We start from the raw sequence: 22,816 nt of genomic DNA, 5'->3' as shown, positions 1-22,816 counted from the left end.
GTAACTAAATATTTACATTTAGTTACATTTGAGATTAAAATATCCAGTCTCAAACTAAATATTTAGCTGGCTATCAGAATATTTATGTTGAAGCTAAATATTTAGGTTTTAAACTAAATATTTGGTTTGGTTTTATCAAATTATTGCTGTTAATTTTTTGACTTTACAGATGGCCCTCCATACCTTTCAGGCTTCGTTCTCGCCCAAATTAAACATAATGAAAGTTTGGTGATTCATTAATCATCAACTTTAGTTTTATATCAGACTGTCAGACTGATAGGAAATGTTCTAATCTCAGTAAATGTTTCACTCAGGAAGGTCATTGGCGTTGCACCGCCTCCAACCTCATGTTTCTGTGTAAACAGTTTTTTTCTCAATAACTGCCCAACGGAAACATGATGAAAGTTTGATGATTCATAAAATACTGTTTGCATAAAACGTGATATATATTTAGATAAAGTTGTTTTCAGATGGTAAATGATCAATAATCTGGATTTAAAACCAACTGATCCCAGAACCTCAACAGTCGTGACCTATACTTCTAATATTCACATCCGCTCTATTTCTTATCTACTGCTCAAAGCAATCTCCTTCAGGAAGTGAAACAGGAAACATTTTGAGAGTAGCTGTACATTTCTAATTGAATATAAAACTGAAAGTAATGATTTGGCAGTGAAATGGCAACGCTGTGCCTCAGGGTGAACACGTGGTGGAAGTTTTCCTTTGGATCTTCAGACTCACATTGGTTCAGCTCCCGCTCTGCTAACCGTTAGCAAGAAGCCACAAACATGCAAATATATATATAAAAAAGCACAAAAAGATGGAATATGATCCTCTCATGTCATAATACAATCAGCGAGAGCTAAAAAGTTTCCAGCCTCATTCTTGTTGTCATCATACACTACGGAGAAAAACATGGCTGTGATATTTATCTGCCTAATTCCTATTTTTGTACTGCATGAAAAGAAACTCTCGTTTCAGTCTCTTATTTTGGCAAAGCAGAGCCTGCCAGTCTTCAGACACATTAAAACCTTGAAAGAGTATGAAAATTACGTTGGTCAACAGCAACATCTGGAAGATGGCAACCAGCGGAAGACATTATCCATAAAGCAAAAACATCTCTGGAAATGTTGCATTGTTTTGAAATTCCAGCCATTTGTCCGTGTCACTTCATCTTTTGTCCCCAAAAACAACAAACACGTGAGTCAGGATGTGTTGGAGGGACTAGCGGTGAAGAGGCGCAGCCTCACATGCACAAACAGGGTCATTCTGCCAAATAGACGGACCGCAAATCAAGATAGGGCTTGGCCGAGAATTCAAGTGAGAAATTAAAACTGTCATCAGCAACAGCATCACAAAGTTGTAGATAAAAAGATCCCACATGAGGAGCAGCAGCGGTGGTGGTACAACTGGGAGAAACGTCCCTGCTGAGGGAGCCCTTGGTTCCTTTTGGGACAAAAAGTTTCTTAGGTGCAGTTCGCCAATCAGAACGTGAAGACTCGGAGCGAGTTGGCCAACGGACTGTCCGGTAAGTGGGCCAAGCTGTTGCTGAAATCAGTCCAACTCAGAAAGTGGTGAGCACTGTGAAGTTACGTCCTTGGAAAAGTGCGGAGGACGCAACTTTACGGCCTGGGGTACGTAAAGTACGACAGCAACGAGGCGGAAGACGGTCACTCGCACCAGTTTGAGGTCGGAGTTCGACGTGTTGAACGTTTCAAACCCATTTTATTGGTCCCTTTTTAAGACAAACCAATCGAACACAGAGACAGGTAGAATAATCATACAATGTACACAAAAACATTGGTCCATAAAACATGGAAGGTACATGCAGTTGTTTTTGTATGCGCAGTGTTCCCTTGATTAAAAAAAGGCGATGGGGGTTGAGGGAGCGAGGAACAGTCATGGAGAGGTCAGGAAGATCCGATCACGCTTTGCTGCATTTCCCCTTCTTCTCTTTGCGCTGAAACTTCCTCAGACGTCTTGTCCAAACGTCCCTCCACTGGATAACCAGGCTGTTCTTATCAGCCACCAAGCCAACTCGCTCCGGTCCGGAGACGCCCCCTCCAGACCCGACTCCCGGGCTCGCCGCCGGGGACGTGCCGCCCTCGGCGCCGCCCATCACCAGGAATCTTTTGCTCATCTGGATCTTGGGGCATTTGCAGGCCAGGTCCTTCATGTGTACCCATAGGATGTTGTCGCCGCGCTTCAGGGGCTCGCCGCGGCTTTTGTACACAGACACAACGCTGACCGAGAACTTGGCCCAGTCGCCGACCGTCTCCATGTCCAAAACGTTGACCTGGACCGCTGAGGAAACAATCAATCAATCAAGTTTCATTTGTACAGCATATTTCAGCAACAAGGCCGTTCAAAGTACACAAAAATGTTAAATTATATTTTCTGTGCATTCTGTCGTTACACACCAAAATGTTGATTGACGTTTCATTTATTGTGGTACAAAAGCAACTCTAAACAGCCGGGATTTCAGTTTGTTCCTGATCTGTGGAGCATAGAAGCTGAATGCTGCTTCTCCTTGTTTGGTTCTGGATGCAGAGCAGAACCAGAAGACCTGCGAAGTCCGGAAGGTTCATACCACAGCAGCAGATCTTTAAGCCGTTCAGTGATTTTTAAACTAAGAACAGTATTTTAAAGTCTATTCTCTCAGACAAGCTCCTTTATTTTGCTAAAAAGATACTTGTAAGTTACTGTTGTCTTATTTCAAGTGTACTAAGATACTTGCACTAACAATACTTGGTAAGATTTTGTGTTTTTGAAGTGACAAATTATTGAATTGTGTCAATGATGAGTGTGTGTGAACTTCTGGCTGATAGTTGTGTTTTCTTACCATAATCCTTCTTGCAGTACTTCTTCATGTTGATCTTTAGGTTTCCTTTCACTGGTTTACAATAGGACTCACAATCTGCAAAAACAAAGACAAACAACTTTTACTTTTATAAAACTTCAACTGTTAAAGTTCTCTCAACACTCACCGAGTACCTGCCATACATGTATTCTTGAAATCTTTAAGCTCTAATGCATCACTACAGTGACAGCACAGTGAAAACACAAAATCTTACAAGCATTTTTTTTATCTAGTTTCTAGCGCAAATATCTCAGTACACTTGAAATAAGACAAAACTAACTGGCAAGTTCAGCAACAAATAGGAGCTTGTTTAAAGTCAGTAATTCCTTAATATTTGCGAAATAGTTCTAGTTCCACTGGAGCCGTTACCTAGCAACCCCAGCCAAGTTCAGCCGTTACCTAGCAACCCCAGCCAAGTTCAGCTGTTACCTAGCAACCCAGTTCTGGTTCCACTGGCAGATTTTTTTCACTATTATCAAGACATTTTTCCCATGTTATAATTCATTCATATTAAGAAATCATTTATTTAAAACAAGCTCTTATATCTTGCTGAAAAATAAAACAAGTTTTATTTATTCAAGTATAATATTGTAGTTGCACTAAAAACTTGACCAAGATTACTTGGTAAGATTTTGTGTTTTTGCAGTGAGGAAACGCTTCGGCTGATGACTCGGACTACGCGATGGGTGAATCGTCTGTTTACCATTTTCGCTTGGCTTGCCTGTATAGTTATAGTTATCATTGTGACATTCAAAGTCAGTTTATTTGTTGATTTAACGGTTTTCCCCAACATAAATCTTGTTCTGTTGGAACCACTTTGATCCAGATTTTATTAATTTAAGGGAACTTGAAGAAATTAAATGACAAAGTTATTCAATATAGTTTGCAGCTGACACTTATGACTGTGTACACCATTCCTCGTGGATGAATAAATTTCCTGATGAGTTCATTCAGATGAAAAAAATACCCTTCAAAGGCTCCAGAGCACATGCATGTAATTATTTCCCAAGGTTTGTTTTCTAGAAATCCTGAAATATTTATTTTGTCCACTCAACGATATGAGCGCCGATTCTCTGTGTGATTGCAAAAGACATTTTCTATCAACACAGGAAGAGCAGAGGAAATGCCAGAGATGAAACTGATAAGAAACATAACTGAATGCATTTTTTTTTTAAAACGGATGAATGCCATCATGTTGCAAAAATAATATTCAAAGCGCTGGTCCTCTGTAAGAGATGTGGATGATTATTAGGAAAGCTTCACATTTCAGTTTGTCACTTCATTTTGTAAATAATTAAAATTTCACTTCACTTATTTCAACTGAAACCTTATAAATAACTCAACGTTTGGGAGATTTCAAAATATTAGAAGATAACTGCACATTTTTTTCATTTTACGAGTCTATTTTAGTCAGATTAGTGTAGCGTTTTATTAATATTTTAATATTAGTAACTTTTAGCCCTAAATGGCTAATCATAAACATTAGCTCAACTAATGCTAACATGCTATCCCAACATATCCCAACATGGTATGTTGTAGAAACTAATGCTAAAGCGCTAAGTTCAGTCATGTTAGCATAAGGAGGAGGTACATGAGGAGACTTTTAAAACCACATCTGCAGAATAGTGACAAAGATTTGCGCACATCTTTAATGGAAATGCCGCTAGCAGCTAGCAGCTAGCGTTTCTCTGAATACCAGGGATTTACTGAATTAACTTCTTCAGACTTATGCAGGACCTTGTGTAAGTTTGTTTTTTTTTTTTTTTTTTACCAGGAAACATTTCTTCAACCTGAGGCAGGAATTCAGACTAAAGCTGCTAAGAGGAAAATGACTTTGCACCATCATTTAGCAAACAAAATGAAAATACTAGGACCGTTATATTCCAAACAGAAGAAAAACAAAATCGAATCATATTTTCAAGTAGTAGAAATTAAGGATTTTTACGATGCTCAAATGTAAGGGAGTTGGTCTGACCGTGTTTGGAGGAAATGACTAAATAGGAGGAAGAAACCGAGGGCCAAAGAGGCCATAAAATGACCAAGCAGACTTGGCCATGAATGCTGCAGGTTTCATTAGCTGAAGAAAAGGAGGAACAAGCAGCGCTGAGGAAGTCGGAAGTAAAGACATAGATGTTTGGAGGGTATGGGGTCCAAAGTGCGGCCCGGGGACCATTTGTGGCCCTTGGACTGATTTTGTGTGGCCCCCAACTGCAATTCAGAAATGATACAGATCTGTTCTGTAGATGCAGATGGAGACTTTTCATTTGTAATCAGGGTAAAATTGTTACCAACATTATTTCCTTACACAGATAAATGTAAAGTACAAAACAAAGTATTCGTGTTTTTATAACTAAGTTATAACAAAAGATAAAACCGAGTTTATCCAGACACTTTTACTGAAAATCCAACATTGCTGCACCAAAATCAGCTGTTACTCTTTCTTAAACTTGGCTAAATATTGCAAATATTTTGAAACAAAGTGACCTAAATCCTGTTTTTATTAGTGAAAATAAAATTATTCAATCGAGCCCAAAAGAAACTAAAAACCAGAAATCTTTCTTTCAAACATGCAAGACCTACTGCGCCATGTTAGAGCCATTATAAAAAAAAACCAGTAAACTTCTGCCAAAACAGTCTGAAATTCTGTGAGTAATCAGAAATTTCCTTGGAAAAAAATATAAAATGTTTTAATTAATATCATAAATTAAATTTCTCAACTTTGTGTAGAAAATTCCCAAGTTTTCTAGAAAATTTCTGAGATTAGTCACAAAAGTTAAAAGTCTCCATCTAAAGGCCAAATTTGTATAATTTTCGAATTGCAGTTGGGGGCCGCACAAAATCAGTCCAAGGCCCACAAAAGGCCACCGGGCCGCACTTTGGACAGCCCTCCCTTAGTTAGTCTGAGCAGTGTTTTCCCATGACTGGAAGTTTATTGCTGGTTCTTCACCTGTTAGAGCTCATGGAGAATCAGCCAATGACCCAGAAGGAAACCCTAACTGGAAACCAGAGATCCCCCTTTCACTGCGCCGTGACAAGGACAAATGGCGCCCACCGCCCCTCACACAAAACGTTGGGGTTAGCTATGGGTTGCTGATGGTGAGGCTTTTCGTCCAGTAGTTTAGGAAGAAGAAGGATGGGGGAATTTTCTGGTTTGTTTCGAAGAAGCTGGGATGAATTGACAATCAGTGACTTGTGTTCTTAGACTCTTTAACGTTTTCCCAAGGAAGAAGTAAACAGGACTGAGCTGCCCCCATTGTTTGGTCGCTAAATCTAAAACGACCAGATATGGGGTTCCTGAACCTTGGAAACTCTGGAAAATCTGGAATTTGACTTGGCGATTAAACAAAGGGAAGATCATTTACTTTTATTTAAATATCTGACTGTAAGGAACACACTGTTAATTAAATTTAAGGTTGGGTGAAGGCGGAGTTGGATAATAACTAGTTGCATTTACTTGAGTAACTTTTTAAAAAAAGCTTTTAATATTTTTATTACGCTGTACATTTTACTTTTGCTGCAGTAATTTCATTATGAAGTATATCTACTCTTACTTGAATAAAACTTCTGGATTTTCAACCCACTGAATGAAAAACAACAAGTTTTAACCAAAAATTCACCAGACACAGACACACACCTGCAGTTTTTATGTAAGTTTCATACATTTTTTATTTGAAAGAAACTGATTTGGAAAATATTCTTTTGCCTGATTGTGATTTGTTTTATTATCTGCATGAATTATTGTTGTTTTCATTCTTAAAATACCAAAATTTCCACTTAACTTCATGTTTTGGTCCATCTGATGATGTAATTTTTAAATATTAAATGTTTGATAAGTACTTGAGTAGGCTTCTCAAATAATTTTTACCTCAGTAATTTTATGGATGGCTACTTTTAGTTTAGTAATTTTATTATGAAGTATCACAAACCAGCAGGCAATGAACCGTTACCTAGCAACCCCAGCAGAATTCCGCCCGTTACCTAGCAACTCAAGTTGAGTTCCTGGAAAAGACAAAATGTTTTTGTTGTTGAATAACCATCCAGAAATTGTTTGCTGCATTCCTGTTGGTTTTACAGGAGGCTCGACTTCTGCTTTTCAAAGATGTACGGTTGTATAATTACGCATCTGTTTGCAGCCATTTTCAGGTGCTAGTGTAAACGTTGAGTTGGGGGGGGCGTGGCCAGCAGCAACTTATTTAGATTTAAAGTGACAGGAGGCCCTAAAACAGATGCAAATATTATCGCAGAATGATTTTGTGAAAAAATGTAATTAACATGTTTTGTATAGAGCACCTTTGATGAATGTGTGATTGCATTTAAATTATTTTTATGTTTTTTCTTTGTTTGTAAAACTGAACTAAACTGAATTGAATGAGCATAAATCAATCTTGAAGCTTAATTTTAGTTTGAATGTTAAGAGAAAAGTTGTGATCCATCCAGAATCTGAGCTGTTGCCTTAAAGGGATTTATTTCATAAGCATTATTACCAATATTAAAATCAGGTTTTAGATGAACAGCTGCATGGTAACATTAGACTGTACTGCATAAGGATTGGGAAACATTTTATGTTACTCTTCTGTAGTTATATAATAATGTGTCTTTTGTTTATGATTCCAAGTTCAGCTTTTAACTTCATCCAAGGTATCTAGTCATTAAATATGCCTTGAACTCTTTAAGTGTTGCTCTTGAAACGCAAGAAAGCACAAATCAAAAGTTTGAACCGAGCTGAGAAGTAAAACTTGACAGTTACTGATTTAAAAAATAAGTATAATGTTTTAGAAGCAGAGGGATGTAAAAACAATAACTGTTATGCTTCGAAAAAAGCTCTGGTGACGGAGTGGGGAGGGGGGCATAATCCGCAGTTTGAGTGATGATATATGCTATAAATCAACTAACGAATCAACATTTCCAAATCGCCACTGCCGTTCAAAGCAAACAGCCACTGCATGAAAAATAAGGACTGGGTAATTGACCAGAGCCTAAGCTGGAGAGTCAGAGGGAGTGACTGAACATATTTCCCCCCAGTCATTTGCCAAGTCTCTTTTCACACCTCAGAACTCCCAACTTCCCCTCGATACCGTAACTAATCACGACTGCAGCCAATCGGCTGGCGGCACGCCTTCGCTCGCTCCAGGGCCGAGCAGTCGGAGTTTTAAGACAATGGAAAAATCCTGCCGTCCCCGCTGCTCTCATAACTTCAAACATCCAGACCCGCCCTGCCTTAATATTTATTCCACACCTTAAAAGTCATGTCTAGAAAGGTTGAGAAATATGTTTTTGTTCCTCTCGTAAAGCAGCGGCGCTCATGGGTGAGGTGCAGAGCGGCTACGCTAACCTGCTGGCTCCTCCGTGCTGCTCACCGCAGCTGTGGGGTTGACCACCGGGATTTCTGAAACACACAGGAGGCGCAAATGAATGCAGATCCAGAGCGTGAAAACATCCATGCAGATACAGAAAACACACAAAAAACAAGCAAGCCGTTTCAGACGGAGATAATCAGAGACACACAGTTTGGATTCTGATATGTTTTCATCAGTTTGTTTCTTTCTCAGGTTGATTCTGACAGAATGACACTTATTGGTTGAATCTTGTCGACTTACACTGCAAAAAAACAAAACCTTACCAACTGTTTTTGGTCTGGTCTCCAGTTCAAATGTCTTAATACACTTGAAAAAAGACAAAACTAACTTAGAAGTAACTTTTTTTTTAAAGATATAGGAGATGTTTTAATAATTTCTTAATATTGATTAGCAGATTATTTTACGTAACTCTACGTTTTCCCACGTTATAAGTGAAATAATCTACCTACCACTTGAACTTGAACTTTTTCATCAATGTAAAGGAATTATTTACTTAAGCAAGGTCCTATGTCTTGCTTAAAAGTTACTTGTAAGTTAGTATCATATTATTTCATGTTTACTAAGACATTCATACTAGAAACTAGACAAAAAATATACCTGGTATGATTTTGTGTTTAGCAGTGTAGCGGGAGAAATTCCTCGTGGTTTTTTGCCAAAGACAAAAGAAAAATCCTCCGTTAAATCTGACGCTGCTACATTTTTGTTTACATTTGGTGAAGAAGGAAGTTGCGCTCAGTGTCTTCTTCAGCGCCCCCACAGGCGAGGAGCGGAATAGGTTTTTAAATTAGTTTGGTTGGTTTGACTCAGTGCAGTGTGAAACAGAACCACAGCAGCTGAAAATGTAACAAATGCTGCAGTTTTGGTCCCCAGTGGAACCGAAACTACCGGGCTATCTGGCTGGAAAACTCTAAGACTAAGCATTTAGATGAAACGGCAGTTTAAAGCTGCAGTATGTAATTTTTATGTAACATATTTTTTGAAGCGACAGTATAAGACAGATAATGTGTGAAAGAAATCCAGTTTTTTTGTCTTCTCCCAGTGCCAACTAGAAACAACCAATCAGAGCCAGGAGGCGGGTCTTAGCGCTGTCAATCAAGCTCTGTGTGGTGCTTCTCATCCCTCTCTCTCCATTCCACAACAATTAAAGATCTGTTGTCATTTCAACCTTCCAGACTTCTCAGGTCTTCTGGTTCTGGTTCTGGATGCAGAACCAAACATGGAGAAGCAGCAACCCTGCTGCTTTTGAAACATTGTCAATGAAACATTAATCAACATTTTAATTTGTAATGAATTTGGAAAAATGTAATGTTTAATTATTGTGCTCTTTGAACTGCCTTGTTGCTGAAATGTGCTACAGAAATAACCGTGACTGATTGATCCCTGCTATCCCTTTCATGAATGCTAAGGCTAGTTAGCATAGCCACTGGTGACGGCAGCGAAACGGTTGTTCTCTTCCATTAGCACATTTAGCAGTGAGTACATGAGCTTGAATGATAGCGCTAAGCCCCTCCTCCTGGCTCTGATTGGTTGTTTTAGGGTTGTTTCTTCAGACGGCAACATTAGCTCAGACAGGAGGCAGGTGACATCAGTTTTTCCACAGATCATCTGCCTCATATTAAACTGTCATGACATGGAAACATTTTAATAAAAGTTACATACTGCAGCTTGAAGTTTGCCACCCTTCTTCAGTTTTTGCCCCTCTCTCATCCCCCCTGAGGAGAAAACATCCCGATGCCCCCAGCAGATGCCGGGTTAACTCTGCGGCGTAATCTCCCCGTTTGGACAGACGGACAGATGGCGCGGGGCATCTTGAGGCAGACGCCGCCCCCTCGCTGGCGGCGCGTTGGAATTCCTCCTGGACCTCTAATCGTATGCAACCTCCCAATACAAATGCTAATGCTAACACCGCTGTTACCCTAATACAGAATTACCGGAACGCCGGCTTGGCGGATCTGCTTATGATTAGGTTGAGGGTTTTCAGTCCTGTGTGTGTGTGTGTGTGTGTGTGTGTGTGTGTTGGGCGGGGTTTTGTTCTTGGAAAGCTGTATTGAGGCAACGCAGCAGTTGTCTCTTTAAAATTATGGACACCCTGCCAACCAAAACAAACAAGGTGCGCGGAGGCTTTGTGGCGGCCGCCAGGAGCAGATGCTGCGGCCGCTCGGAGTCCCCGAGCCGTCACCGCCTCGTCTTGTGCAGACGGACAGATGATGAAAGGATGGTTTGGATATGAGCTGCTGCCTTCATACTAATTGGCCTCTCAGTGGGTCTGTCTTCTGTCTTGGGAAACGGAAATCTCAGGAGGCAAAAATGACAATCATGAGACCATTTAAATAAAGAAAAAAAAGGAAAATACACGACAGGAGTCAATGCTGATAATGAGAACTGTTCCCTGCAAAAGAAGCCACACTGCAAAAACACAACATCTTTATTATTTTTAGTATATATAGACTGAAGACTTTTATAAGCCAGTTTTTGGTAAAAAGAGAGAAAAAGAAATGATAAATCTTTCTTTTCATTTATCATGTGATTAATTGATTTATTGTTTATTGTGACAGGCCTGTTCATGACAACAAACATACAGTAACATCAATGTTGCTCATAAAAGTTACGTTTTAGCAAGATATGGGAGCAATAATTGAATATTGATAAACTGGCAAATTATTTCACTGATAACAAAACATTATTCTCATGTTATAAATGAAATAATCTGCCAATGAAACTAATAATCAATATCAATATTATTGACTTAAAACAACCTCTTATATCTTGATGAAAAAGTTACTTTGTAAGCTAGTTTTGTCTTACTTCAAGTGTACTAAGATATTTGCAGTAGAAACTAGACCAAAAATTCTTGGTAGGATTTTGTGTTTTTGCAGTGAAATCCCAATAAAACACATTGAAGTGGTTGCAACATTAAAAAATGTAGAAACACTCCATTGTCTGGCTCTGCAATAAATCCAGCCATGCATTTTGCTTCAGAAAACCAGACTACAAACACACATGTACTGGTTTCCTTCCCTTTCCCGGACAGATCAGTGTCACTCAGAGTCATGTGTAGTTGACCATCCGTGTCCGCAGTCGTCTTCCCCTTCATGCCCATCTGCCATCTGCTGCAGGGCAGCGTGTGAGAGGAGCAGCGTGGCAGCCTGCGGCACCGTGCCGCTGCGAGGCCGGGCGGGGCCCCGCTCCAGTCTCAGAGCCAGCAATGTGGCGCTCAGTGTGGCGGGGAGCTGCCCTCACTTACACATGGCTGTGTGTGCCAGGCCACTGGTGAAACTCACAGCCCACAAGGACACACACACACACACACACACGCCCGTTTGTCACAGGAAATTAAACACCAAATCTACTGCATATAGAGTGAAAACACACACACTACAAGAGAGTGGAATAACAGTGGCAGCTGTTATGGATTGGGATGACAAAAACACAACATGTTACCAAGTATTTTCTTGTCTAGATTCTTGTGGAAATATCATAGTACACTTTAAATAAGACAGAACTAACCGAAAAGTAACTTTTCATCAAGAAACAGGACCTTATTTTAAATCACAACATGGGAAAAATGTCTTGCTATAAGTGAAATAATCTGCCAGTGGAACTAGAACTGGGTTGCTAGGCGACGGGCTGGGCTTGGCTGGCGTTGCTAGGTAACGATGCCAGTGGAACTAGAGCTTTTTCATCAATATTAAGGAATTATTTACTTACAAGAACCTCTTATATGTTGCTGAAAAGTTAGTTGTTGTTTTTTCACGTGTGCTAAACTATTTCCACTAAAAACTAGAACAAAAATACGTGGTAACATGTTGTGTTTTTGCAGTGTGCGTTCTAGCTTTCTACAAACTAAATCTTACATATTTTTGGTCGAACATTTAGTGCAAATATATCTTAGCATTCCTGAAGTAAGGCAAAACTTACAAGTAACTTTTCAGCAAGACATGAGTTTGTTTTAAATCAATAATTTGAAAATATTGTAGAAAAATGTTCCACTGGCAGATTATTTCACTTAAAACATTTTCCCATGTTTCAAATGACATAATCAGCCAGTGGAACTACAACTTTTTTTAAATCAACATTTACAAATTATTAATATAAAACAAGCTTCTATTTCTTGCTAAAAAAGTTACTTGTAAGTTAGTTTTCATTTTAAAGATATTTTCACCAGAAACTAAAATAAAAATACTTGGTGAGATTTTGTGTTTTTGCAGTGCAGTGACTCTCCAGAAATCAGCAACACTTTTCTTTATTTCTGTACATGTTTCTGCTCAAACCTGCAGGTCTTCTACACTCCTGACAACAGTTTGTGTTAATTACTACAGGTTTTATTCAGAGAGTCACTGGAAATCTATAAAAACTGAATGGTTACAGACGTGTGTGACTGGTGTGTGTGTGTGTGTTGGCGTGTGTATTCATCACTCACTGATGCAGGGGGCCACAGGTGAGCGGCTCTGCTGGTAGCCCTTGGCGCAGCGGTTGCAGGTGGCGCCGGTGACGCCGTCCTTGCAGGGACACTGGCCGGTGGTTTGGTTGCATGTTTTGCCTGCGGCGCCCACAGGGTGGCAGTCACATGCTGGGGGTGGGTGTGAAGGGGGAGGGAGAGTGTTATTATAGAGACAGAAACAAAATATTCAAACTAGCTGGTTGAATTTGCTGCCAAACTCCTGTGTTTCACATATAGAGGGGAGTTATAATTTACATTTTGCAGGTTTTTGGACATCCATTTGGGTTTCTACTGCTCCTAAACAAACCATAAGCACTTAAATAATTCACCCAGACATTTTTTGGCATTAAGTTCATGTTTTTTGGTGTCTGGAAAATAGGTTGTTTTAAAAATGTCCATAATGTAACGTCACAAATCAGCAGGCACTGCCCCGTTACCTAGCAACCCCAGCAGAATTCCACCTGTTACCTAGCAACCCAACGGAGCTCCAACATGTTTTTTTGTCAGCTGGTTTTCCCGCTGTATGCACTGTACAATGGCTGCTGAAGAAACTCCCACTTTGGAAAGGACAAAGTGTTTTGTTGTTGACCTACCACCAGAAACCACTTGCTGGATTCTGGCTGGTTGTGCAGGAGGCTCCATCAATGCTTTTTAAACATGTACGGATGTATAATTGTTCATCTGTTTGCAGCTATTTTCACTTGTGAGTGTAAACGTTGATTTGGTGGGCGTGGCCAGCAGCAGCTTATCTGGATTTAAAGTGACAAACGCCCTAAAAGAGTTCATTCACTGCAAAAAACACAAACTTTATTAAATATTTTTGTGTGTTTCTGGTGAAAATGTCTGCACTAGAAATAAGACAAAACCAAAAATGCAACTTTTCAGCAACATGTAGAATCCTGTTTCAAGTCAGTAAATCCTTGGTGAAAAGGTGATCGTTCCACTTGTTAAACAGACATTTAATAAAACACATTTACTTGTTAAAAGTGAAATAATCTGCAGATGGAAGTAGTTTATCTTTAATATTAAGGATTTATTTACATAAAACAAGCTCCTGTGTTTTGCTGAAAAGCTACTTATAAGTTAGTTTTGTCTTAAAATATTTTCTGTAGAAACTAGAGAAAAATACTTGGTCAGATGTTTGTTTTTTGCAGCATTTTGAAAGAGCCAGACTAAACTCTCTTTACTTTGTGAAAAATGTCACGAACATGTTTTGTTTTGCCCACAGTCCTTTCCTCACCTGTTCAGGGAAACATTATAGATCACCTTTAATGCTTTTGGTCTTCACAGAACTAAAACTGGATTGGTTTTAATATATTTTGTATTTTTTATGTTTCAGGACAGTTGTGAATTTTTGCTTTTCACTTCCTGAAAATGATAAGAAACTCCCCATAATAGTCTTTTGTGTGGAACTGGTGGGTGAATATTAATGGGAAACCCAAACGCGATGATGCATCTTCATCTCCCGTTTCTGCTTATTTCCTTTCTCCTTAACTCCGTTTGGTGACACATGCTGCGTTATTTCATCACTTCCCGAAAACTCGGCCCATGCCTGGCAAATGCCAACAGCAACACGCTCACCTCGCCTTGGCAACACTTTCCATCGCTTTTCTAGTTCTGGCTAGTTTATTTAAGCTACTTTATCCAAAAAGAGGCGTTTTTGGCACAAAGGAGTTGTTGGATACATGATCCAAGGTGTTGGTCAGAAGCACTTTGACAGATATTTACAAGAGAGCGCAGAGGATGACAGGAAGAGGGAGAGAGCCACTCATCAGAGTGAGGGAAACATGGGAAACATTCAGCCTCTCGTGGCTCCACAGAATAAACAAAATCCAACGGAACTGTCACCAAATAGGGCATTTGTTGTTTAACAAACAAAATCTAAAAAGTGTGGTGTGCATTTTTAATCTGCTTCCTTTGGAATTACTAATTGATATTAATTACACTTTGTGTTTGTCTCCATCACCTTTTCACATCTACACTGCATAAACACAAATCTTACTAGGTATTTTTGTCTAGTTTCTTGTGCAAATATCTTGACAAAATTTATTTCAACAAGATATAAGAGCTTCCTTTGAGTCAATAATTCTTCAACATTGATAAAAATGTTCCAGTTCCTAACAAGATGTGAAACTAGAGTTTTTTTCCATCAATATTAAGAAACCATTCACTTAAAACAAGCAATTATGTCTTATTGAAAAGTAACATAAGTTAATTTTGTCTTATTTCCAGTGTACTAAGATATTTGGAATAGAAACTAGACCAAAAATACTTTTTAGATTTTGTGTTTTTGTAGTGAAATCACTGGCAGCTGCTTTATGTCTAATTGCATTACAAAAACACAAAATCTTACCAAGGATTTTTGGATATTTGCATTGGAAACCATGAAAAAATACAGTGCAAATATTATATTTCTGTACTTTTGTTCTGTTCTAGACAGCACATCAAAGCAGTGCATATAAAGAAACTTTTTATCTGAGTTCTTTGGCGTCATTTACTCAATGTCCCTTTTAGTCTGAACCATCTTTCCTCTCATTCTCGGGGACTTTTTTGAAACATACACTCATATAAAATTTGTAACTGTCAAAATTTATATTAAAACAGAAAAAAGCGTAACTCTAACGTTACATTTTGGGGGGAAACCCTGTAATCAAACAGTGAATGATATGGGACTGCAGGAAAAGGCGTCTGCTGACATGCCACAGCTTCTTCTCTCCACATAACACAACCAGCGCCTTCGCATGCCTCTCGCTTCTCTGTTAGCTGCTACAACAAAAGCAGAGGACTATACCATCTGTTGATGGGGGCCGGCGGGGTTTTAAATGGCCCACTCTGACCCGGCAATGATTGTGTGCATCTGGCGACAGGGTAGGGAAAGATTAACTGCAGCCCAGATCTTCAGAAACACTTCTGCCTTTTCCTGCAGGGCTAATCGGTCCACAGGTGTCAGAGTGATTGTTTTCTATTTGAAGCTATAAATCAGGATGTATTCAACCCCCCAACGCTCTGCTTCAGTTCTGCAGGCCGCACCAGGAAACCATAGCCTTTGACAAACGTGTTACTGCACTGCAAAAACACAAATCTTACCAAGTAGTTTGGGTCTAAGTTTAGTGCAAATCTCTCAGAACACTTTAAATAAGAGTAAACTAACTTACAAGTAACTTTTCAGCAAGATATAGCAGCTTGTTTAGAGTTAATAATTCATTTATATTGAGGAAAAAATGTAGCAGTGACAGCCTGATTTTCTCATTCAAAAGACATTTTTCCAGTGTTTCCAGTGAATGCGCTGCAAGTAGAACTGGTCATGAATTATTGACTTAACAAGCTCCTACATCTTACTGAAAAGTTACACTTTTAGTTAGTTTTGTCTTTTTCAAGTGTAGATATTTGTACAAGAGACTAAACAACTAAACAAAAATACTTGGAAAGTTTTTGTGTTTTTGCAGTGCAGTAACACTTAAAGCAGCTGCCAGTGATTCCACTGCAAACACACAAAATCTTACCAAACATATTTTTTAAAACAAAAATGTAACTTGTAGGTAAGTAGGCAAGTATCTTTTGCTAGTTTCTAGTTAAAATTTCTTAGTCTTGTCTTATTTCAAGTGTAGTGAGACATTTCCCCGAAACTAGACCAGAAATACTCGGTAATATGTCGTGTTTTTGCTGTGTTGCACAGCCACAACACCAGAAACCAGTTGGAAATGCATATCAATCCTAACATTTCCGCCTGTAAACCTGCGGTGGAGGTTTCTGGCATTTAAAGTCGATGATTTGTCAGTGGCAGCTGCTGCAGGGTCATTAAAACGCAGTTAAGTTGTTCTAATCGCAAACAATTCAACTGCATGTTTACTCGTCTATAAAATGATGTTTCTAAAACTGGGGACAAACCCGGTTTACTCGATCCGGAAGATGCTCCTCCATGTTGGTCTCTCCTGCCTGCAGAGACTTGCAGCGAAGCACTGACAGGCCATTGTTTCCACGGCGATCAGCACAAGAACATCAACCGTAAACACGATGTGTGTTATGTTGGGCGCACACACTCCTCCCTTTTCAACGTCCGCGTTGTTCTGCAAACGGCCAGATACGTTGGAGTCTGGGTGGGACGGCTGCTGGCTCACCGTTCCTTTTTTCTGGATTTTTGTGAGTCCGGGTCTGTGCCGGTTAAGGAGATGTGAAACAAACGTGACAAGAGGCACCGACTCGACCGCCGTTTGTTTTGTTTCAGCAGATTACTGCTGTTTACGATATCAGCGTTTTATATCAACCAATATAAATAATTTATTATTTTTTGTTTTAAATATCTGAAATACTGCCAGACTGGTGGCATAGAGAGTTTTCTCTGCATGTTGTTGTTTTACATTTTTAAGATGTTGAGAGGCAAAGTGGGAAAACTTTAACTGCTGATGGTTGCACTGCAAAAACACAAACTTGTCTGGTGTCGAGTTCAAAATCTTATTTCACTTGAAAATGATTCAGAACTAATGTGATGCTGACTGTAACCAAAAAAGGTAGAATTGATCTTATTTTAATTTGTCCTTTGGTCTAAATTTGAATTCTGTTTTTTCTTTTTTTAATGAAAATATACAGTTTTAGGAAAATACATCTGTCTTCCTTAGAGGGACTTGACGGGTCTCACTGATGATCTTAAACTGCTTTACTATTCCAAAAATGTGACTGAAGTTTCGGCCATTTTTTTCTCACCATTTATCCATTCACCTTTTCTGGAAACGACTTTGAGTCATTAAGTCGTTTCTCATTCGCTAATGTCAATTTGTTAGCATATTGACTCAAAACCACTTTTTTTCTCGCTCTCTGTGTCACCTATGCTAGACGCGGACTCGTTGCCATAGCAACTGACAACAACGCCACTTTATGTTTCAGGATTCAACAGACAAAAACACTCAAACATTTCCCACACAGAGAACAGAACATTCAGTCTGTTACAGTTTTATGTTTTCATGTTTTCAGGCTTGATGTTTATTTTGTGATTATTAATAAGTGATTGTTGTGGTAAATTAGCTACGCTGCTATCAGCTAAGCTAACACTAAGCTAACAATCGGTGGTCGATTAGCTAATTGACCACTGATGATCTGTCAGAGTTGGTGTTTAGATTGTGTTTTTTTTTTAACTGAACCAAAACACAAAATTCCTCATCACATCTACATGTTAAGGTTCTCATAGTCAAGCTAGCATAACTGAACTACTTCCTTCTCCCTTGCTATTTTTTTCTTAATTAAAACATTTTACTGACCTTGTTATGTACAATAGTTGTTATAGTGTTGACAATTAATAACACAAATCTTTATACATCAGGCGTACATTTAAGACTTAGCACATCATATTCATAACTTAACAGCTAAAACTAGCCAGCTTCCACTAGCTATTGCTAGCAAGCAGCTTTTTGCCCTCCAGCAGGGAGATGGAGGCGGGATTTGATGTGCATGACGTCACGCTGTAATGGGTCCATATCTGGCTGATAAGTTACAAAAACATGCAAAATAGGAATTTTGCATAATTGGTGCCCTTTGAGATCTTAGCGTGCATCTTTTCTGCATGTGTGAGAAGTCTGAACACCCAGAGAGCGAACTCCCTTCTCAGCTCTCTATTCTAACTTTAATCAGAAACAGAAACACACCAGTCTGTCTCTTTTCTTTCCCACAGAAGACACCTGCGTTTTATTGTCCTCTTCCAGTTCTGACACTTTAGCCATACCTCCGACTTTAATCACGACATAAAGCACAGACACCAGTGAGAGTCAGAGGATAAAACGAGGGATTCAGTGGGAAAAGACAAAGGTGTTAAAGGTTTGCGGTGAGTCAGGGCATGAAAAAGCCAGAAGTGTTGGAGCCGCCGGTGTTATGAAACATCTGTTGAGCTGGAGATGAAAAGGAGGGCTGACGCAAATGAGCGCTCCTTGAAGGCCATGGTTCTGATCAGCCACTGAGTCAGACTGACCGTCAGGCGCTTTAGAGATATTCCAACTTACATTTCAGTCAGATCTGGAGCCATTACCAAAAATGGCTCCAGATTAATCGTTTACCAGTTCGCAGCTTTATGCTAGCTTACTGGTGAAAACAGACATCTGTAGGCAGAAGCTGCGTTTCCACTTTGTTGCTATTCTGCTGATGATGAGAAACACAATTACTGTTTCCATTAAATAAAAAAACTATTAAAATCACATGTGAGTAAGGCTGTTCATTGGAAATCATATGGCAACTTCTTCCTAACTACTTCCTGTTGACTTCTTCTTTTCCGCCAGTAGTAACATCCAGCGGACAAAACACAAAATCTTGCCAAGTATTTTTGTATATTTTCTATTGTAAATTTATTAGTACATTTGAAATATGACCAAGCTAACTTACAAGTAGCTTTTTTAGAATCAATAATTCCTTTTTATTCTAGTTTATTATTTCATTTGTAACAAGACATTTTCCCCATGTTATAAGTGAAATATTTTGCCAATGGAACTAGAACTTTTTCATCAATACTCAAGAGTTATTTACTAAAAACAAGCTCCTATATCTTGCTGAAAAGTTACGTATAAGTTAGTTTTGTTTTAGTTCAAGTGGACTGAAATATTTGCACTGGAAACTCGGTCAAAAATACTTGGTAAGATTTTGTGTTTTTGCAGTGCAGTGGAACTAAGACTTATTTTTGACTTAAACAAGCTCCGATATCTTACTGAAGTTACCTATAAGTTAGTTTCTCCTTATTTCAAATATACTAAGATATTTACATTCAAAGTTAGACTTTGCGTTTTTTGCAGTGTAGACCCCGTAAGAGTTGCTGCTCTCTCTAATTAAATCTGTCTTCTTATGCAGGAGTTTTTTCACCTTGATAAGGACCAGCAGGGTGAAAAACTCTTCTTCTCTGCTGTTTATTCAAACATTTTGCAGAGCATCAGGTTCAGGAAGCCGGTGTTATTTTTGCAAAGCCTCCAGCCTAATATCTGGCTGAAAAACATATTCTCTGTAAATGCGAACTAGTAAAATGCATTTTTTCCATGAGAGATGCCGCGGTGAAAAGATACTATTATGTGGTGTGTGAGGTTATGGGGGGAACATTTGATGGGGAAGCCAGGGAAGCTTTAGGCATAGTATCAATTTAATTCTAAGTGCAACAGTATGCCAAATCAGACATGCTGTTATTTTTTTATTGAAAGTTACCATGGCTGCATATGTTTTCCATTACTCTTTAGCATCTTGCTCCTCTTAAAGTTCTTCAGCGCTGACATGATTATTATGAGTATTAACAGAGTTAGGACGTCTCATTTGGCTGTTTTTGTTTTACAACTTCACTTACAGTGAAACATCAAAGTTAGCTTAAAGGGAACATGAACGACAACATGGCTACTTTAATAATGACTGACACTGGATTCTGATCACAATAAACGTTCTCTTAATGTCGCTCGAACGTCACTTCATCTCATCAAGCCTCATTAGCAGTAAACATAAACGTCTCTCCTGCACTGTTTCCTCACTGGCTGCGTTCTTTTAGTTTCTGCAGCTCCACCGTCAGTTTCCGTCGTGCTGCAGATGAGTAACAACCATAAAACAGACCATGAGAGGCTGGTACATTGCTTTCAGCAGTGATTTCATCCGGGTGCGATGTTCTGCTCTCTCGTTTTTTCCTGAGCTGAACTGATGGTTCTGGAGCTGGAAGACGTTCTGACAGAAGAGGCCTGCTTACACGTTTTCTTGCACCAGAAAAACTCAGAGGGTGCATTAAAATTACTGATCTGCATTTCATTTATTTATTATTTTAAATGGCTGCATTATGTACTTTTAATATAAGTGAAGATAAATTAAACAACTAAAATGCTCCACACTGCAAAAGTCTTACAAATGTTTTGGTCTAATTTCAAATACAAATTTCTTATATTTGAAATAAGACAAAACTAAATAAAGAAGCTTGTTTTAAGTCAATTTTTTTTAAATTATTGACTTAATCAAAAATCATTGACTTAATAAAGAATTAAAGTCAATAATTTAACACTAATGTGTTTTCTGTTATTTAACTCAACATAGGAAAAATATCTTGTTATAAGTTAAATAATCTGCCAATGTATCTAATTGTTTTTTAATCAATATTAAGAAATTACTGACTTGAAACAAGCTTCTATATTTTGTTAAACATTTACTTGTAAGTTAGTTTTTTCTTTTTTCAAGTGAACTAAAACTAGACCAAAAATACCTGGAAGGACTTTGTGTTTTTGCAGTGTAAACTGTCATGAATTCGTCATGAAAGCAGGTTCTTCGTTGTTACCTTTGCAGGCGCGCCTGTGGCTGATGGGTCGAGCCATATCCCGGTAGAACCCCTCCTTGCAGTAGTGGCAGTGGCGTCCGGCTGTGTTGTGACGGCAGTTCATGCAGACGCCGCCGCTCTTCCTTCCCGACAGCTTGTACAGCTCCATGTTGAAACGACAGCGGCGAGCATGGAGGTTGCAGTTGCACGCTGCGAAGACAGGAGGAAAGTTTTATTCATGCACGAGTTCACAGAGGTGAGGACCCAAAATTATACTCAGGTAAGAGGACCAATAACTCAACATATTTTTACTCAATTAAGAGTAAAATAGATGTCCAGGAAATTACACAAGTGAGAGTAGAAAAGTATTTGGTAAAAAGTGCTGAGTAACTGATCAAATTATCAATCATTTAATATTTAAAAATTACATCATCAGATGGACCAAAATATAAAGTTAAGTGGAAATTTTGGTATTTTAAGGGCCAAGATGACAATAATTCATGTAAGAAATAAAAAAATAACAAAAACGGACGAAATAATATTTTTCCAAATCAGTTTTTTTCTATATAAAACTCACAAAACTTTAACAGAAACTGCAGCTCTGTGTGTGGTGAAGTTTTGATCAAAACATGTTTGTTTTTCATTCAGTGGGAAGAAAATACAGAAATTTTTCTGGAATAAGATTAAAGGTACTTCAAAATAAAATTACTCAAGTAAGAGTAGCGATACTTCACTACAAAAACACAAAATTGTGCCAAGTATTTTTGGTCCAGTTCCTGGTTCAAATACCTTAGTACACTTTAACTAAGACAAAACTAACTTACATGTAACTTTTTAGCAAGAGATAAAGGCTTATTTTAAGTAAATAATTCCTTAATACTGGTGAAAAAGTTCTAGTTCCACTGGCACCGTTTCCTAGCAACCCCAGCGAAGCCCAGCCGTTACCTAGCAACCCCAGTGAAGCCCAGCCGTTACCTAGCAACCCCCCAGTTCTAGTTCCACTGGCAGATTATTTCACTAATAAAACATTTGTTCCATGTTACAAGTTAATTTATCTGCCAATGGAACTTTTTCATCAATAATAAGGAATTATTTACTTTAAATAAGCCTCTATATCTTACAGAAAAAGTTACTTTTAAGTTAAGTTTGTCTCATTTCAAGCGTACTAAGATGTTTGGACTAGAAAGTAGATCAAAAGTACTTGGTAAGATTTTGTAAGTACAGTATAGTAAAAAATACTCCTAAAAGTGATTTTCTTTTCAAAAATGTTACTCCAGTAAATGTAATTGAGTAAATGTAACTAGTTACTACCTGACTCTGTGTGTGCAGACGTAAAAGTTTCCACTACATGTAACACTTTCCAAACGTGCGGTTCTGTAAAAACACATGTAGCGCTATCAGAGGAGAGCAGGGAGACATTTTCCAGTGAAGCGGCGTAACGATGGTGAGCGGTTTATAATCGGAGTCTGGCTGCTCTTCCACACATCATCCATCAAAAGTCCTATTTGCAGAACTCATTTGCTCCATTTCATAATTAATGAATTCAGCTTTTCCCAGCTCATTAGACATCGATCTCTGGTAAGAGAGGCATTAATTTCATGAATCGGTGATGAGAAACGACTCCAGAGATCAATCAGAACCGAAGGCGGCTCAGTTATGGAGGTGGGCTCCTGCTAGCTGTCTTCTAAATGAGGCGAGCAGAATAAATGGGAGATGGGACGTCAAGTTCTCCCCCACAAAATGGCTCCTCCGTGTCACCTTGGCTTAAAAGTCTTTCCTCAGACTCCTCTGCACTCACAAGCTGTGACACTATTGATAAACTCTTGTCACTCTCTACATGTGAGGTTTGCATCTGAGCAGTCGATTGTGAAACCCGCCGCTCCTATTTGTGTGAAAGAGTTTGATTTAGACCC

General features: G+C 38.8%; 1 protein-coding gene across 2 annotated transcripts in view; it reads right to left on the bottom strand.

Moving 5' to 3' along the window:
* Positions 1-294: 294 nt before the first annotated feature.
* The window catches only part of ntn2 (netrin 2), a 58,483-nt gene continuing 35,961 nt past the window's right edge, over positions 295-22,816 (bottom strand). The window contains exons 3-7 of one of the 2 annotated variants that reach the window (XM_028041555.1): positions 20,925-21,113; positions 12,638-12,787; positions 8,193-8,246; positions 2,843-2,917; positions 295-2,304 (exon numbers count right to left, since the gene is read on the bottom strand). In XM_028041555.1, coding sequence (XP_027897356.1) covers positions 1,925-2,304; positions 2,843-2,917; positions 8,193-8,246; positions 12,638-12,787; positions 20,925-21,113 — 848 coding nt within the window. In that variant the 3' untranslated portion in view covers positions 295-1,924. The remainder of the gene's footprint in view (positions 2,305-2,842; positions 2,918-8,192; positions 8,247-12,637; positions 12,788-20,924; positions 21,114-22,816) is intronic. The other variant, XM_028041565.1, reaches the window with a different exon arrangement.

This window comes from Xiphophorus couchianus, chromosome 2, assembly GCF_001444195.1.
Source record: "Xiphophorus couchianus chromosome 2, X_couchianus-1.0, whole genome shotgun sequence".
Lineage (NCBI taxonomy): Eukaryota > Metazoa > Chordata > Actinopteri > Cyprinodontiformes > Poeciliidae > Xiphophorus > Xiphophorus couchianus.
This window is presented reverse-complemented; position numbering and strand designations above follow the sequence as displayed.